Consider the following 19,974-nt stretch of genomic DNA (forward strand, 5'->3'; position numbering starts at 1 on the left):
AAACTGGAATTTGATCTTTAAAGCAGTAACTGTTTGTAGATGGATACACTTTTTATGTAGAAAACTGAACACTCATAAGCCGTATATAAAATAATAACAATAAATACAGTAAAGTTAGGGAGTTTGACTCTAGTCTGTATATCACAGGCCATTACTTTTTTCTAAGTTACTCCTCTGTTGAACCCATGAACTTGTGTTTAACTAAACCAACTGGTCCAGACCAATAGCCAGTACTGATTTAGAAGTCTGAACAGAGACTGAGGATCTTCCACATCCCTTCATATTCTTTTCAATTTTTCATTACACTTTATGGCTTTAAAGAAAGTATCAGATTTAAATTAACCTGGCTTCAGCTTCTTGAACTGGCATCTACTTACACATTTTTTCCACTGTACTAAAAAAAAAAAAAAAGTCCTGTTAAGGCACTTACGGATGTAATCAAACCATCACTCAACCTCCTTTTGATAAAGTAAATGAGCTGAGCTCGTTAAAGCTCTGTCTAGCCTGAATTTGGATGTCTGGTGATGGCAGATACCAACATTTGGGCTGCACTTTAATCCAGCTCATTAGCAGCAGTAGGGATTTCAGCCTGCTGGGTCCCAAATACACGTTTCTGCAACTGGTATTGTAGCTTGTTGGGTTCAGAGCTTATTTGTCAATGCTGTCTGTTGCTTAGCCTCTCCAAGCCTACCTCTGACTATTGTATATCTCAGGAGTAGGTGACTTTTTGCCAGAGCAAACCACATGTTGGATTGCGCATCTAAGATTTCTAGATCCTTTTCAGAACTGTTCTTGCTTGGAAATTTTCCCCTTCCCGTGATGTAGATATGGTTTGCATTGCTTTCACTTTACATATCTGATTTTCATAGAAAACATTTTATTGGCACATGCCCAGTTATCAAACACATCATCCTGTGTGACTCCCCTCATTACTTTTTAAACATACCTCTAATCTTTCTGCCCACTGGAGTCTGAAAGGCTCTCAGTAATATTTTTTGTTTTTGCTACTTTCCACTACTCTCAACTCCTTGCTTGATATCTCACAGGTACCAATTTTTCATCCATGTAACCTGCAATTTATTGAACTGCATAGCCTTAACATTTAGTCAAGAGTGTCATGCCGTGTCAGTTCAGGAATGATTACCACACAAGAGGATTTGGGAAACCTGTGATGCTTGGGTGGTTCAAATACAGCAATGGGATGAGGTGATGCTGTACGATGGGCGCTGTGGCCATGTGGATCTGGGAGCTGTTGGGAGGAAGCTCCTTGGCTGCAGGAGGGAGCAACTCCTGAGGCCATCATCAAGCCAATGGTCCACATTGCAGCCCAGCCTAGCCTGAAGAAGGGGAGCACTGGTACCTGGAGCTGGCCTGGCTCATGCCTCTCTCGTAGACATTTACTGTGTGCTGTGGCGCTGTCTGGCTGCTGCATTTGTCCTGCAGCTTGTTCTGCCAAGGAGTTTGGCCATCTTTCTGGAGCAAATTTATACTCTTATCAGATAATGAAATATACATTATGGGGCATTTTACATCATTCCATATTGACAGCCATTCATTATGTTCTTTTCCTTCTTTATTAAACGTGTTTAAAGTTGGTTTGGCTATTTTGTTCTTTTGGCTGGCACTGAGATCAAGCTAAGCGACCTGTAGTACCTGGATCATCCTCTCTGCCCTTTCTGCTTTTGGATGCAGAAAGCCTTTTGGTCATACTCTGGAAGTTCTCTAACAACTTTATCATTGTTGTAATAAATCCAGCCATTGAAGGATTTTTTTCCATACGTACTGAGCTTTCAGTGTCCATTTCGTAAGCCATAATTTCTCATGCACATACTTAATTGTTCCCTCTTTCTTCCTATCCCTGTGTGTTTTATTGTATGTTGCTTTTCCATTTCTAGCCGCTGCCTTCCTTTTGACCCTGAGCCTTTGTCTGGTGTAGTCCTTTTCCTTGACCATTTAATGGCATCATTTTGCTATCTGATGAACTCCTAGAAGCCAGATGACTGACGTTTACAGTATTCAGGCTTTTTTCCTAAAATTACATTTGTTTTTATGTAGTTATGGGAAATAAGTCCCTGGTGGCCCTTTGTGTATGTGTAAAAAGTTTAGTTTTAGTTGCAGAAACATGAAATTTAAGTAGTTGTGCACTGTGAATTTATAGCTATGTCAGAATTAAATTAAAAAATACATTGTGTACCAAATGTAGCCTAGTGGTTTATAAATCTTACCAATTCTCATCAGTAGATCTCAAAATGGCTTGCAAAGTAGGTCATTAGCATTATCTCCATTTTATGGAGAGGAAACTGAAGCTCAGAAAGCTGAAGTGATATGCACAAGATTACCTGGTGGCAATTCATCCATTTCGAGCTCCCAAGTAGTTGTGGTGGGTGGATGCTAACCGGGAGTGCAAAATTGAGCAAGAACGGAGGTCAGGTGTAAAAATTATCCCAAGAGTGCAGTGAACTGGCAGACAATGGAAGGCGCAGAATTTCAAGTAGGGAAATTTATCCTAGTATTTTGAATTACATTTGCATGGGTAGTGTGGTTCTTCAGTTCATGAATAGTTTTACTGTATCATGGGAGTGATTTAGGTTTGTTTGACTATTATGCTATTTATTCAGGAATCCCATTTATCCCTCTGTCTCTAGCAAAGCAACAGCAGGATGATTAAGTTTTCTGAAGAGAGATTGAGCTCTTCCAGCCACATTTTACCTGCAATAAAGAGCAGATAGACAGCCATTGCTATGATCTTACAGTCTGAACGTCTATAAATAGTTGGGATTTGTAGATGCTAACTATTGATGTACAAGGACGATCGATGTTATCAATTGACATCCAAAGTGCCTAACAGCAATGCTAGCTCTTTGCTTTGTGGGTAAGGCATAGAGTATATATTATTTAAACATTCTTTGTTAACTGTTTCATGCTCCACAGCAAGAGAAGAATGACCTTTCCATGGTCTGGAGGTGTTACATACACTCCTGCAGGCAGAAATCTACACAAGTGTTGCTGTAATTACACTTTTTTTTTTTTTAAACGCAGAATATCATTGTTAACCCAGGTGTTTTCACTGAAGTCTAAAATATTGAGTAGTTTCCTGAAACACTGATTTAAAAGCCTTCATTATTTCTGTTCCTTTTAAGATCAGACAAACCTTGACAAAAAGGTTAATTGCAACCCAGTAGAGCTACACTAATGTTTTATTAGGGGGAAATAGTCATGTCTAGATTTTTCAGAGCAAGTGCACAATAGACAACGTTAACATATTACCTTGAAATTTTTAAAGTCTTCATAATCTCCGATGTACAAATTTAGCTTTAAAATAACATAATGCAATTTATGAACTAGATATTATATATTTTTTCAGTGCATCTGAGATGGGTGGCCGAACCAATATTGGGACCTGTACACAAATCCAGTCAGATATTGCAAAATTTTGACTCCTAATTAAACTAGGAGGAGAATTGGAAGGGCTTTCTCACTTGCAGATACTTATATTTGTAAATATTTGTTGTCATCTTTGAAGGCAGTGGATATACTTATATTTGTAAATATTTGTTGTCATCTTTGAAGGCAGTGGATAAGCTTATTGATTGCTGAGATCTGAGCAGAATCACAGAATGGTTAAGGTTGGAAAGGAGCTTCAGAGATCACCCTGTCCAACCCCCCTGCTCGAGCAGGGTCACCTAGAGCATGTTACACAGGATTGCATCCAGGTGGGTTTTGAATATCTCCAAAGAAGGAGATTCCACAAACTCTCTGGTGGTTTAACCACTAAGGGGGCAGGAGACCCAAAGCCATCTTTGCTCCTTAGCCCTCTCCTGCAGGGGGATCCCACCCTGGTGGAGGGACCTGCCTGAGTTTCGTCCAGCCTCTTGATAGGAGTGTCCATGTGTGATGGGTACCAGGAGCCATTCCTTGGGGTGTGCTAGGAGGCAGGTGGCTCACAGTTTGGGGTGGGATGTAGGCAATTCTGTGCCTGCTTTGTGGCCTCGGGAGGAATCAAAGATTTAAAGGTTTGGTCTCCAGATAGCCATCAGGAAATGGTGATTGTATCCTATCACTTCTGAAGAATTGTCTAAAAGGAAGGCTGGTGCTTCTCTCAGGAGGCACGTTGTTTGAAAGGAGAAAGGGAAGCCTCCCTTATTGTGCTCTCTTTGGACACCTTTTATCCTGGTCCTTTTTTTTTTGCTTTGCTGAATGCTGCAACAGCATCTTTGACCTGGATGATGTTTCTTCTGACTCAGAGAAGGCAGCAGAAAAGAGGAGCAGGTGTTGCAGATGGAGGAGAGTATTTGTATACTGGATGCATCTGTGTAGTCTGATAATGGGAAGAAGATGGGTGACCAAAAGGGCAGGAATAGAGGTCCCTATGGCAGTGCAAGGCTGCAGTTCACAGAAGGTCCCTGAATGCAGATTAAGCAGTGAGTATGGCTGTGTAGTAGAGCTGCCACAACAGCAGCTGCCACAGAGCTGTTCCCATCCCAGCTGTCCAAAATAAAACATAACGATTGATTTAGGATCTCAGGAAGAAAGATGTGTGAGCGTAATACTACTCTTGTTGGAGTAGTAGCTGATGAAAAGGCACATGCTGTAATTGGTAAGAGGTTTCAGTTAATATAGTTTGGACTTTCCAACTGTGGAAGGGCCATGGGCTCAAGTTCTAAGGTGGTAACCTTACATTACCTCTCTCCAAGGTATCATCCCTGTTTACGGGATCATTAACAAGAAAACTTGAAATACCATTTCCCACTTAGTCTCTACATCAGTTCTGAAGTGGTGTATGCATCTATGTGCATGAGAGGCTGAGTAAGCATCCTGGACCTGTCTGGAAAGCTTTTCACCCTCCAAGGCCAGGAGGTGTTTGGGTTCTCTGCCTTTCTTGACTAGTGCCTACCCCTGCATGTGGTCCTGCTCTCCTTCAAGCATCCTGGCACAACGTTAACAGTGTCACTTTGTCGTAGTAGCTAAGATTAAAAAGAAATACTAATTAAAATAAAAGTTCTTTTTTCTCCTCCAAGAAACCTTTGGCTCAGCTGTTATCTGAGGGACAACAACAGACCATCCCTGCTGCATTTAACTCCAAACTCAGAGGACTGTCAAATCAGCGGTCCTAATTAGAGCAAAGGACATGGAGAATATTTTGCTGATGTAAAGCATTGAATTGTGACTAAAACCACGGAGGAGGAGAGAAAGTTACATGCTTGGAAGAACAACACTACGGCAGGGCAAAGGCAGAGACTAGTTTAGTTCTTGTTTACCAGCATGCTTGTCTTGTTCACGTCCTGTTTTAATAACTGTATAGAGGTGTTAAACCTGCATCTTTGCTTTCTTGAGAATGCAAGAATTTCAATTTTAGTAATGGATAGGGCCGGTGAACTATTTTGGTAGCTTTCCATTTAAGAACTGACCTTTGTTTTGAATCATAAGAATGAATGGAGATCATGAGGTTTCTTAAAAGCAGGGATATAAGTTCTGTTTTTGTCAATTAATCAAAGAGAACCAGGGGAAACAATCATTTTATGTGTGCATTATTCAGAATTTTCCATCTCGGTAGTTCACATCTTCCTCTGAAATACCCAGTTTGGCTTCTTTGAAAGCAGCTGCTGGTGGGATTTGGTACCATGATGCCTTTGTCCCTGAGAATTTGAGTGTGACAGTGCAAGTTCAGGGTATTGTTTTTCAGGTGGAACCATGGAAGAAAGACACAGTCCAGATGAGCTGAAGAGAGCATCAGAAGTGTTGCTTTTTGTTGCAAGTAGGTTTTCTTCCATCTTACACCTGCTGTTTGTGCCATTCCTTCACTCCTTCCAGACTGAAAATATCTGTGAGGACAGGAGGTCACTAATAGACGTGGTAGAATTATCGTTCATTTTAAGCATTTATAGAGGAAAAGAAAGGAAGGAATCATTTGAAGAAACATTGACAGCATTAGGTAGCTATGCAAATTTTGTCTGGTCTATTTAAACATACAAATTGGTTTTAAATATAATTCTGAATTTAGCAAGTCTATAACAAGGTCAAGGAATGCAGAAATGTATCCTCTACAGATTGTTTCAGACACGAGGCAGCCTGTATACATTTTCACCTTCGCACTCATATCCTAGAATTTTGCTGTTACTATGTTTTTCTGTTGGGTTGTAAATAGGAAACAAAAGAACTTGGTACTTTTTCACGCTATTGCAGACAGATTGGTTAGATAGGGTAGAATAATGATGGACTTTGTGCTGAAGGACAAAGACACTGGAGCTTTTTTTTTTAGCGGGAAAAAAAAGTCATGTTAGTGTATTATGCACTTCCAATTTCCAGAATCATGGCCTTCATGGGACGGAAGGAAATGTATAAATGTGAAGCCCCTAAATGAGGCTGGAAGGGTTTTTGTGGAAGGTCTGCTCTAGCTCAATGCGAAGCTTTGCTCTTGGTGGAGCAAGGACACAATGAAATAGTTTGTGCCCTTAAGAGAAGAGGTCAGGCCAAATAACAACCGGAGTGGTAAACCTGAATGCTAAATTATGTGGCTCTCTTCTTTCGTGTGATCTCACCAAAGTGGAAAAGAAGTATTTGAAAAAGTCATAGTTCCTCCTTGCTTTTTGTTTTTACAGCAGATGTGTCACTGTTGTTTGCTGCCTGTCTTACATTGCTTCTTCAACATGTTGTGGTACATCTTTCCCAACTTCCCCAGGCTTTCTATACTTGTGGTAAATGTCAGAAAGGTATTCTTCTTACCTAAGATGATGACAAGGGCTTTCTTACTACTTTTGATTTTATAAGAGGAGAAGCATTTTTAACATCCATGTTTTTATGAATGGAATCTCTACACCTTTGAAGTGCTGTGGGGAAGAGAAGCAAGACAGTAACAAGGATCATCTCCTATCTTTGCCAGCCCTAGACTCTTCTAATCCTCATCTAATCACTGCATTGATCAATGCCCTAACCTCAGAAAATAAAGTAAACCTTGACTCATTAGCTGTCTGCCATCAGGAAGGTCAGAATAGTGAATTTGATGTGACAAACAAGGGTGTTTGGGACTGAATCCAACAGCTTGGCTGTGGTGGTTTTGGCTTTGCTGAGCATCTTTCCATCCTTCTCGTATCAGCTCTGTGGTGCAAGGTGACAAACAGAAGCTCAGAGGCTGGCCCTAATCTATCCCCACGGACCCCAGTGAAGCCTCTTTCCAGGGGAAGAGGATGCTGTGTGTTGAGGCACCTGCCCAGGGTCTGGAGGTGGATGACCACTTCCTGAAGGAGAGCTTCTCTTCTCTGGGTGTTGCAGCAGGATGCTGAAAATGTTTGAAACTTCACCCTGATGCAGTTTTATAGATAACTAAGAAAAAATGTCTGGAAGTTAACAGTTCATACTTGGATCACTGTAGTCTCTTGATATCATTTAATACAGAAAGTGCATATTCCTAATTGAATATTCCGGTAAGCTTGAGATGGATGAGACAAAGCTGAAGTTCACATTTAAGGTTTAGATTTGAAAAGTTAATAAAAACGCTTCTATATTTTATCTTTTTACAGTGCATTTTAATGTGTATTTTTGAGGTCATACATAAATAACCAGACACACATGGTTTGTGCTGTGCTGGTAGTGTATTGGGATATTGAGGTCCATTCTGATTGCTAAATGATGAACAATGGATTTACATTTGGGTGAATGTGGTATATAAGTGGTGTATTGCAAGGCCAAGCGGTAAGTGATTTTTTTTTTTCTTGAAGTTTTATTGCCTGGACTGGTCTCTGCTCTTTATTTTGTCTGCCTCAGGGCTTCCTTTAGCTCTTCGAGTCCCTGACTCCTATCAGACAACATGTATTTAAAAATAAACCGAGCTAACATAAAAATGTTGTGTTTCCTTTCTCAGATGTGACATTCATTCTATTTTTTCACCTTTTCAGCATTCAAGTTAGGTAAAAATATAACCTTCACCTGAACGCATTTCCCGTCCATGGCTTGTTTGATATTTTATGCACACCTCTATAGTAAAATAGCAGGCTATACCTGGCTGAACTGAACATTGAGCAGATGGGATTGCGGGCAATGCCACAATAAAACAAAGTTATGTCACAACAAGGATTAAAGACGTGAAGTCAAATCTACTTCAGTGCTCACGTGGAGGTGTTTCCTTCCTGCAAACATTTGAATTTTTAATTCTCTTGCTTTGTGGTGCTACCCCGGTGAAACCCCTCGCTTTTTCTTTGCTACCTCTGCTCTACCTCATCCCGTGATGCATCCGTACCAGCTGTCACCTATGGGCATTGTTCCAAAAGCAGTGGCTTAATGTCACGTTCCCTGCTCTGCACTGCTGTCACCAACAAACTCCCGACTGCTCCTTTCTGAATGCTGCAAAAAAGCATTCCCCAGGGCTGGCCCAGTGTGTGGGTCTCAAGCTACCGTGTGGGCAGCTGTTGGTCATTAGTTTAACAGCTAAATGTATTGCTTAATGCCATTTAAAATCCAGTGCTAAATCTGTCTGTAAAGTCTTCCAATTATTTTAGTTTGAAACACAGTTGTTGATGTGTTTTGCTTATTTATTTATTTATTTATTAGTTTTTATTTCCCTGAATTGTAGTTAGAGCAAGGAACAGTAAAAACTTAAGGATCTGACTTTTGGGGCTGCTCCAGCAGTCGTGGATCAGCCAGAGCCTTTCTGTAGCTGGCCAGGATTTCACTTCAGGAGGGTTTATATTTTAGCATCAGAGCAACTCCCCAGGAGGCTGAAAGCACAACATTATCCCTCTAACATAATGTCTCCAAAAGCCAGAAGAAAGAACAAGCCAGAGCATTTTAATTTTACTCCATTTTGCTGGTGGTTGCCTTAAAGCAGTGGTATTTTTCCTCTATTGCAATGCCTTTGAGCCTGGAGCCAGAACTTGTTCTGTGCAGCAATTTGGAGAAACGACTCAAGCCTGAGACTTAATACCAGTAAACATGAAAGAGATTTACTGGTGGTGAATGGGCCGTAAGTGCTTCTCACACTGTTTCCTCCTTCCCTACAGGTTGGACAAAGTTTGCGCGGCTGACGCGGGCCCTGACGAACAGCCGGAGCGTCCTGCAGCAGCTGACGCCGATGAACAAAGCTGAGGTGGTGCACAAGCACTCCCGCCTGGCTGAGGTAAGTGGGACAGGCACCAGCCCTTTATAAGGCACGAAATGGTGGGAGGGGGGAATACCAACATTCACATCAATAAATATTATTTTTAGGGTGAAACATTGCCCATTCTCTGATTTTTTTCCAACCTCTTTTCTGCTCATTCTTAATAAGCACTGTGTGCCAAGAGCATGTTTCCAGGACAGGTCATGGTCTTTCAGTTATGGAAATAGTCTCTAGGTCACTCTTACATGGCCCCATTTCTGCATGCAAGTCTCAGTTTTCTCATTGCTGCTTAACTTGGGGTGCCCGGTATGCTCCTCTACGTGCTGTCTCATAGAGACCTGGAACCAGGCTCGATGTTCTGAGCCCTGTGGATGGTTGCTGAGATCATGGATGGGTTGTTTGAGAAGCCAGGTGCTCTTCTTTGGAAGTATCCCTGCCTGGGTCCTTGGGGTTGTACAGGCACAATGACTATACATAGACCTTAACCTCCACTTCCTTGCAAAAGTCATTCCTGAAGTGTTTTGCTCATCATTTTCTTCTTCAGAACTGATGAAATAAACTCTTTGGCAGGTTGCAAACATCTCCTTAACAGTGCAGATGGTGCAACAAGTGAATGCCTTCAGGTTAACTGATGAAACAGAGGTACTGCTTTCGTCTTCATGTCCATTGGTAATGAAAAATATACGGGTCAAAAGTATATGGTCAGAATACACAGGCTCCTAAAAATGACAGCTCTAGCTAGCTTGTGCCAGAGAGCTTGTCCTGTGTCTGATGCTAAGAACTGGCAGCAGTTTTAAATGTTTTTGTTGTTTTGTTTTCTTTCTTGTTTTAGTGGCAATCTATAATATAAGCTCCACTTAAAATGAAATCAGAATGGAAGCTTACAGTTTTCATGTGTTGGCAGTGTGACATTTTCCATGAATTATCCCATACCAGTAGCTTGGCTGACTGCTGAATTACTCTCACTTCTTGCTGTCTGATTCATGGCATTTCAGCGTTCTGTAAATCCAGTTATATCTGTTAATGGTTTAGTCTAGAGAAGGGAAGACTGGAAAAGATAGGGCAACAATATTCAATCATATCTAAAGCACCTGCACAGAAGGAGGAAGGAAATTGTTCACCATCTCCTCTGTAGCTAGAGGAAAAACTAGTGAAATTCAGTCACTGCAAGGAAGATGTGGATTGGGCAGCAGGACAAACTCAGGTGAAGTATAAGGTTGTAGCTGGGGATAGGTTCTTTGGGGAGCATGCAATCTCCTCTCTTACAAGTTGTTTAAAGCTGCGAAGTGCTTTAGAGACAAAGTGCTGTCAGGAATTCAGAATGGGTTGCATTTCCCAGGTGGCGGTATGCCATTTCCATCCAGGACCCATTTTCCATACTCCTGTGTCTGAGGAGGAGCATTTTCATCCCACCTCATCACTGGCAGAACATACTGCTCGGCTTTACCAGACTTACCCACTGTCAGCCATGCCTGTTAGTTGTATACCAGAGTAATTCAGAGCGTCTGTGATGAATGCAGCTGACTAACAAGATATTGTGTATTCTTTAGTGGTTTAAAATTAAAAATTCATGCAGCATGAAAGAAATAATCATTATAGTTCAGTGGTCTCCACAGCCATTTGCCACCCACACGCCATGTCAAACTCAGCATGATATTATGTTAAGAATAATAATTATGCCTTTACAGTACCATGGGATCTCCTCAGCACTTCACCACCAGAGGTGTAGGGAACTATCAAGCATATGTTCATTGCATTTGGCTTGAGCCCTAAGAAACTTATTACTCCAGCTGTTGTGAGGCTGTTCCTAGCTCCTGCCCCAGTGAACAGGACAGGGAACAAATAGGCCTGGAGATACCAAGAATGGAAGATCCTGTCCTGGTGTATCATGCCAGTGAGGCGTAGAACTGTCTTGTCCACAGATGAGAGCAAAAAGAAGAGATGAGTGGAGATATTCACCAGATTATGTCTCAAAATCAAAATGGTGTGTTAAATGCAGGGGATAATTTTGGCATTAGAAGAAGTTTCATGGGCTTGCACAAAGGAGACCACTGTGGAAAAAAAAATATGTTTTGGGCTTTTTTTTTTTTTATTATTCTGGGAAGGACACGTTGATCCATGAGCAAGTTAAGTGTGCCACAATGGCCGTTTGAACCTTGCCTGTTGGGTAGTTAGAGGAGTGCTGTACGTGGGTATTGTCCCAGGCACTGGAGAAGGAATACCTGGAGGCTGACACCTTTTTGGGTCTCACCAGGAGTTTGGTGTCTGTAATGGTTTCTGGTGAGTGCCACTGGGACCAGGCTGCTCGGTGGGCGTTGGTGGTCAGCCAGAGCTCAATACGTGGCTTTGTGTTATGCCAGAGCTGCTGGCAAAGGGGACAGTCATGGTCTCATGGAGGTTTCTGCTGCACTTTCGCTGCTTCCCAGGTATTGTGTTGAGTGGTTTTCTGACCTTCAACTCAGCTGATGCTATAGAAAACAAATGGCTAACTAATGTAAGGATGAGTTAATTTTTCATTGTATCAGCTTAACTGATTTTCCTTACAGGTTGTGATTGCTAAGTCTGACATTAGGGAGGATGGGCACAGGTAGGCACAAGCAGGTTTGTGTTACATCAGGTTACAGAATAACACTGAGCCAGACATAGTGGGAAACCACATCCTCCAGCATGGAGTGAGAGAGGCTGCTGTTGTTGTCCCTTGGTGATCTCTGAATAACAGATTTCCAGTAGAGCCAGACTTTTACCGTCTGATCTCAGTAACAGCTTTCTCATCTTAAAAATAAGACTGTAAAGAATTAAGGGAGAATCTATATCTGTGATCCTTTAGTTTGTATTCTTAGTTGTTGTGCTATTTATTCAGCCATTCACTCCTCTTCATTGAGCAAGCATACTGCTTTTGTTTGTTTTTACATGTAAGGTGCTGCTCTTTACCATCTAACTGTCCTGCAAATGTGTTGTATCGGCTCCAATATGGGGCAGTCATAGGGCTGAAATGAGTTTTAAAGTTGCTGAAATTAGTTATTTTATTCTCTACGCACTTCAATCCCTAAATTTTAAAGGTGTTATTAGTTTGAAAACACACATGAATCTTTCAGTTGTCAGTGCAATATATTACCATGCTGTGTGTTCCTTTGTGCTTTTGTTTCTTGTGGTGGACTGAGATAAGAGGTAATTAGATTAGCTGGGAAGAATGTCTTGAATGAATTTGGCTTGGTTCCTTTGCAACATTTCCAGTTCCACATTTTACAAAAGTGCATGTGCAGGAGATTACAGTCATATGCAAAAAAAAGTAATTACAAAAAATAAAAGAGAACCCACTGGTGATACTGAGATTGTAAGGGCAACAGCGTTTTGAAGTAAATGGAAAGGAAGCATGGTATTGCCAAGGAGTTAGGGCAGAAGTTGTGCATATAATACTTCATTTTAGAAGGAGGTCAGCCAGGAAGGCTGAAGACTGGTTTGATAGGTATTGCTTTGGCTAAACAATGGTTTAAAATGGAGATCAAGCATGAAATTAACCTTGTAAAACTTCCAAATGTGAATGAATATTCATGTTCGTAACTGCAAGGCATGAGACAGTGCAGCAGTACCCACAACCTGTTGGTACGGAGCCTTTCTGCTCTTGCTATAGGCATGGTTTCCCCTGAGTACATCTGCAAAGATCTGCCTTTATGCAAAATTATCCTTGTACGCTCTCCTTATATGTATCTCCACTCTTTCTTATGTGACTTACACAGTGGTGAGCTAACTGGTTAATAAACCAAATAATTTAGAAACCGTGGGTTGACTTGGAATATCCAATGAACACAGTCCCATCTTTTTGCTTTTCCTTACAGAGATCTGTGAGACCCCTAATTGGATCGTGTTAATTGAAACCAGTAACATTTGCTTTTCTGTCTGTTGTAGGTTCTCCAGCTGGGATCTGATATTCTTCCTCAGTACAAGCAAGAAGCTCCAAAGACTCCACCACACATTATACTACATTATTGTGCTTTTAAGACCACTTGGGACTGGGTCATCTTAATTCTAACCTTCTACACAGCAATTATGGTTCCATATAACGTCTCCTTCAAGACGAAACAGAACAACATTGCCTGGCTCGTGCTGGACAGTGTCGTGGACGTTATTTTTCTCGTTGACATTGTTTTGAACTTTCACACAACCTTTGTTGGCCCTGGTGGAGAGGTTATATCTGATCCCAAACTCATAAGGATGAACTACCTGAAAACGTGGTTTGTGATTGATCTTCTGTCCTGTTTACCGTATGACATCATCAATGCCTTTGAGAATGTCGATGAGGTAAGCTGTTGTAGTCCACCTCAGAAGTGTTGTTTTAATTAGGAATTAATTTAGGAGCATGCTTCCAGACATCTGGCAGCAACAACAGGCAATGGAAGCCCTGTGCAAATGTGGGGATGGCATTATGCTGCTGGGCTTTACTATGTGATGTTCCCATGTTAGAGAAGAAGAGGTGTCTTAAGATTTCAGTGTTGCATTCAGCCATGAACATTAATGAACATGGTTCTCACAGTCACTTCCTTTTCCTCCAGAAGCATCATCTCACATCCATTTCCCAATGGGCTGAACCAGTTGGGGTGTCCCCCCCCAAGCCTCCCTTTTCAGCTCAGACCCAGGGATTGCCTTTAAGCACTCCTAATCCATTGCAGGACAGCCTGAAGCAGCTTTACGTAAATAATCAAAACCCTGTCTCTGCTCTGGCTGAAGTGGGTGGCAAATTTGCCACTGACTTTTACAAAATTAGAGAATGCCTCTGAACGAGCATTTTTAAAATCCTGTCCTAGGATTACTTTTCGAAGCATCCTGTAATTTTCTTTTTCTTGTGTTGTGTTTTTAAATGTCTGATTGAGAGGGAGGCTTATCTCCATTTTTTAAACAGTCTTGAGTTAGTGCTGGAATTTTAGAAACTGTGAGGAGAGACAAACACGTCTTAAAGGGACACTGAATTAACGCTTTTTAACTGCTAAATATATAAATGTTTAATAAATTGGGCTTGCAGCCTAAGATAATAGAGGAAACAAGCAATAACTAAGACAAATAATATAGGCACAAGTCAATGCAGAGAAAATTCATTATTAAAATGCAAGTATAATGGCATTAGAGCTTGTTTTAATTTTTCTCTAGAGCCTTTTATCTTTAGGGCCATAAACAGATGAAAAAGCCTTTGTTCATTTCTTTTTAAAACATTTTAAACATTTTTTTCTTAGATTCCTGTTTTTAAATTCTTAAAAAAAAAAAAAAATCTGCAGTTGTATATCCTTGCTTTATAAAATCCACATTAGTATTTTTTAATACAAACTTTGGTGCAGGTGTTGTAGAGCTCTTAAAATTCTGTCCCTGTCTGTGTGCCGAGTACCTTCTTTTGACATTGTTCCATTTTATTTATAGCAAATATGACAGAAGTTATAATACTTGCAGCTTAAATTCAAGATCATATGAGGGCTGCCCGTCTGGAATCAGGTTGTACAGTCAGGATTGTAAGGAGGTGGTATTACCAAGGTTGTAATAATACAGCTTTTTAAGATACCTTTTTAAGTTTCACATGAACAGGAACCTGATTTTTATAAAAATGCAGTGTTACCTCCAGATTTTCATGTTTTAATACGTAAAACAAAAAATTTCTGTGCCCAAGCAGTACAGATTTAAATGACAAGTTTAAACTCTTTCTCTAACATCCATGGGAGGTAAACCATCTGCGAGATTTGTGGCAGCAAAGAATCATTGGCATTGTGGATTATAATTGAGGCACATTTCAAGTGGCAAACTTTAACCAAAATGTAGTAACAATAAAAAGGTGATCCTGGAGCTGCTATGATTTTACCTTCAAAAAAATGAAATATCAGCTCCTTTTTATAAGAGAGCCACCAGCAACATTTCTCTCTTCTGAAAGGGTGTGTTATGGCCCTGGGGTCTCTAGCAGACACCAGACACTGGAGCCTAACTGCTTGTGTCTTTGATTTCAATGCCCTTCAGCCCCGATTTTCCCTAGCACCTGAAAAGAAGTGATTTTGAGAACAGGTATGTAAACAGCCAGTCTTTCTTCCTTGCTCTACATTTTTTTTTTTTTTTTTTTTTCTGTCCAGAGCAGGTTTTTAAGGTGGTATGTCTTCATTTGTGACATTTAAGTCCTTTAAGCTGGTTGGTGAGCTCTGGATGGTTGTAGTTGTTATGCTCTTTATCTTTGTGTGGCTTTTACCATTTATTTTAACTGTTACTTCTTTTGTGGGACTTAAATTCTTGGCCTGCTAGCAGCAATTTGCTTGCTATTCAGAGAATAAGTAAATTGATAAGCTTAATTTGGAAGAAATATTCAAATTGATTAAAAGGAGAGTGTTTCTCATTAGAAGGTGAGTGTTTCCTCCTCAAGGCAAGTCAGAGAGAGAAGTTCTTTTAGCTCTTGATTCTGGTAGATTTGTGCACTTTATCTTGGCACTGTGAGTCGGATAAGGGAATTTGTCTTCAGCATTAAAGTTGGTGGTTGTGGCACTTGAAAAAAAGTTAATGGAAAATCAGATCTTGTGGACAGGTTCTGGTGGTCTTTGAGCTTTTGGTGTGGTGGTGAAGGATGGCCCCAAATCAGTGGGATTTGCCCTAAAAGCCAGCTGAGTGAAAGATGACTTGCCAGATTACTTGCCACTTGTGTATCCCACCTCCAGACCCTCCTGTTTTTTCACATAAGACATCAAATGCACTTGTGTGAGTCGTTAAGGAACCAGCTGGGTAGGGGGCCACCACTATGGTCAGCTGCTTCTCTTCCCCATGAGCAGGTCTGTAATGCATAAGGGAAGATACAGCAAGGATGCTGAGGTTTGTGGCTCTGTTGTAGCACTCTCAGTTCGCAGCGCCTGTGGATTTGGCTTTGGCCCAGACATAATAAAACATAAGCTGCTAGTTCAGCATCGGCTACTTCAGAGTACATGTTTGCTAGTGTGTGCTCATGTATATGTGCTTGAAGTTTGTCGTGCAGAAGCTGGGTCATTGTATAAGGTGCCTGATGCACTCAAGTGCTATTTTATAAAGTCGGAATTAGGGAAAGAAATAGAAAGTTTAAACAAATGAATGTGGGGAAAAAAAAAGTGAGTTTCCTTGCTTGAGGGTTGGAGTTTTCCAAATAAAGTCTTGGCCAGGGTAGGAGCAGTGTCATTCCCATCATGAACATTAGGCCAAAGCTGGAGTCTTGTGAAATTTCCAACTGAGGTAAACATGACTGCAAATCAAAGTTATTTTGCTGTTGAGTGGACATAGAGTCTTAGTAGGTGGATATGATGGAAAGGATTATGACACACACATTGAGAATCGAGGTAATGATGTTGATTTGATGCGGAATTAGAGGTGGAGGTTCCCATGCCTAGAGCTACAGAGCCAGGCTGTTATATTCTGCTTCGAGGGATTTAGATGCATGACAAAGAAGGGAAAAGGTAAGGTAATGAGAGAGAGAGATACCTTGCACAATTTAGAGTGGTATAAATTGATGTGATGGGTAAGGAATTAAGTGGCTAAGTGGTATTGAGAGGGTAGGAGAACAGGGTAGAATAGGTTAGAGAAAAATAAGCTAAGAGTGAGGAAAGTGGAAGCCTTAGTTGGATACATGCCTTATTTAAGAAAATTGGTAGGATGAGATAGTAGTAGAAATCTGAAAAATGCATGGTATCTTTTCTAACTGGGAAACATTACTTGCACTGAAATACATGCTGGCTAAAGCAAAGACATAGAGAAAACTTCTCACATACAGGGGTACATGCTGAGGAATCCAGCTAGTTTTCAAGATGTGAACCAGAATGAGGTGTGTGTGCTCAGAGTCTCTGAAACTAGGCCATATTTTTTCTTCTTCTTTTTGAAAGAAAAAGAGTTGTGTGAAAATTCAGGTTTAGTTTGAAAGTTCTTATCTGTCTGGCTCTTATTTTGCGTAAAAAAAAAAAAAAAGGGGGGGGGGGTCGGGGGTGGAGTTTGGGTTAACAGGGAGATGAGGCATTTAGATTCCAAGATTTTGGTCATGTGAAATCCTTGTTGTTACAATGCTGATTTGAAGCCTGTAGAAGTTGGAAGTCTGGTCCATTTGCTTGGAGTCTTGGAGTTCTATGTCATATGAAAGAATGCTATCTTTTTTTCCTCAGTATTTAACTGTATGTAACAATTCTTTCCATTGGTGTGTGTACAGTCGCTTATATTTCTAAACTCATGACTCCCTACTTCTGAAGCTAGATGATGAAGTTACCTTGAAGCTTAGCCTTTTTGTGTGGTCTTCCTGTTTAAGAGATTACTATCTAGCCTCTCTCAGCCTGTGCTACCAAAAGGTTGGTTACAGTGTGGGCAACCACTCATTCCATACAAGCCACAATATTTATCAGAGTCAGGCTGGGCTGAATTTGTAATGGTTGGATCTACGGTGTGCCCAATGACGCTGGCCCCTTTTGTTTGTTCAGATGTGGTCAAGCCATGCTGCAATTCCCTTTGGGACTGGATGAGTGGATTTACTTCCCAGGGAAACGAGGATATTGTGCAAGTGTTTGGCTCTTGGTCCCACATGAAAGCATGCAATTAGGAGAGTGCCCTGGAGCTGGAAGCACCCCAGGTGCTACCACATAAGGGCACTCCAATACGCTGCTGCTGAGGGCTGCATTTGAGCTTCTGAAATTTAGTGCACAGCATAAGTAGTTCCAAGACCAGGTGGATGGACAGGCTCTTGGCTGAGTGGAAACTGCTTCCTCAAACTTCCCATTTTGATATTTGGAAAATATTGGTGCACTGTATTTTTTTTTCCTGGTAATTTTCCCCTAGTTTCATGAATTTATGAGTTCATAATGAAAGAAAACTCATAACTTTTAGTTCATCTCTGCCAAAGATATGGCCCTAGAATGACATGGCAAGTATTGCAAAGAATGGGATGGGATATTGGGATAATACACATACGTAGCCAAACAAATGGTTTTCAAATGAGTTGTATACAAGATCATCCTTCCTGCAAAAATTAATTCTCATGAGCCACTGGCTGGAAGTGAAAGCAGACAAATTTAAATGAGCTAAAACTCTGAAATCCTGTCTGTTGTTTAATAATGTAAGACTACATGACCCAGTGGCCTTTAAAATTTAGTGGTCTGTGCAGGACATGTTAAGGCATGGAATCCTTGTAAGTGTAATCGACTTTTAATTACTATTATTGATCTGTTCAGCATTGGCAGAAACTTTTTTGCATCACTGATATTAGCTAAAACAGCAATGTCTGTAAAATGAAAGCAAATGCAAGCTAGGACAATCAGTTTAGCCATATTCACACCTGCAGTGCTTTTCTGGAAACATTCCTTTTTCCCAAAGCTATTTGAAGAAGGGTTTATGGACCCCAGTCTGAGTGGTATAAGCAAAGAGGAGATGAATCAGCAAGTCGCAAGAATGTAGCTCTGGCTCTGAAATACAGTCTATTGCTAGCTGCCTTTCCTAAATCTCGGTGGCTGACATGGAGAAAATAATTCCCAGAGCTAAATCCCTGATGCAGCCAAGTGTAAAACTATGATGAAAGCTCCTAGCAACATAATGACAGACGTGCTAAGCCTGAGACCTGGCATTTTCCCCTTTGTTACGCAGTGGGAAGACAATTAAATATGAAGAACACTGTTACTGCAATATAATAATACAATGTCTTGGTTAGGATGTCCAAATATAAATTTAGCCACCCTAGGCATGCATGATATATAGATGGCTAACCATATTCACCCCTGTCGCTTATGTTCCTGCACTTAGGTGCAAAATTGCACCATTTGTCTTTATTTTTTATTCGAGCTATGGTTTTATTCAAGTTCTGCCATTCTTTAATTCTTAACTTTGTAACTGCTGTAAGATGATGGCAGTTTTGGTGTATTTCTACAGCTTCTTCCCTGAAAATTCAAAAGGGTCATCTTGATGTGCGGGGAAACTTGCAATAGGAAATCCCTGAACCTGAGACAATGCCAAGGGTGGTGAGGGGGCAGGCGGAGTTATCTCACCAGCTGGATGTGGTCTGGGAGTCCGTGATCTGGATTGTGGAATACTAAACTTTAATTATGTGTTTCAGTGTAGTGTGTTTTTTGTTTGTTTGTTTTGTTTTGTATATAACACTGGGAAGCAGATGTTGGGTACAAGCCATTTAACTCAAATCTTTAGTCAGAGCCATACTAAGTAATGAAGAATCTAATTGAGGCAAGTTGTATGTGGAGTACTTTCAAGGGAAACTTCGTGTTCTGCAGATGCCCTCTCTTGCAAAGGAGGAGAGGCTTAGGAAGGAGACAAGGCAAATGAAGTAATTCGGTCAGATACTGAATTAAATAATGCTGATGAGAATAGCACAAATCCACGTTATTGAGATTGCTGAATGCACGAGTTGAAGGAAGACTCGCAGACTTACGGATGCAGGCAGTTGATCTGCATAAAATGGATCCCAGATACAGCCTTGGAGAAACCAAATGCATGGCAGATAGCAGCATTGCCCATGTTTTCCTAGAGAGAGAGAGAGCTTTTAACTTGGTGTGAGTCTTCGTTTTGTTAAATCCTGAAGACTGTGTTGCATATATATCCCTCAGCATCAAGGCTATGTGTAGATCCAGAAGTACTTGAAGAAACATTGCAGCTCAGGTTACTCTATCCAGATATTTCTTCTCTTTTCCTTTCTATATTTGGGACAGAAAATGTGTAGTTTGTTGCTGGCGTTAAACTATCATCTAAGTTCAGTATCCTCCTCAGATACTGTCCTGAGCAATGGGACATACCTTCCTCTCCCTCCCATTTCATCCTCCATCCACCTTCCCTAAGTGAAAATTATAGTATTTTTTTGACAATGATATTATTCCCCAGTTAGGCACCCTGCAATACAACAAAAAAGTACAAAATTTCGCATA

At 40.8% G+C, this 19,974-nt stretch overlaps 1 protein-coding gene across 1 annotated transcript in view; it reads left to right on the plus strand.

The window, feature by feature from the left end:
* Positions 1 to 19,974, plus strand: part of KCNH5 (potassium voltage-gated channel subfamily H member 5) — a 152,488-nt gene that overhangs the window by 27,644 nt on the left and 104,870 nt on the right. The window contains exons 5-6 of the mRNA XM_035551291.1: positions 8,994 to 9,109; positions 12,998 to 13,390. Of these exons, the coding sequence (XP_035407184.1) occupies positions 8,994 to 9,109; positions 12,998 to 13,390 (509 nt within the window). The remainder of the gene's footprint in view (positions 1 to 8,993; positions 9,110 to 12,997; positions 13,391 to 19,974) is intronic.

Source organism: Cygnus atratus, chromosome 5 (assembly GCF_013377495.2).
Source record: "Cygnus atratus isolate AKBS03 ecotype Queensland, Australia chromosome 5, CAtr_DNAZoo_HiC_assembly, whole genome shotgun sequence".
Classification (NCBI taxonomy): Eukaryota; Metazoa; Chordata; class Aves; order Anseriformes; family Anatidae; genus Cygnus; species Cygnus atratus.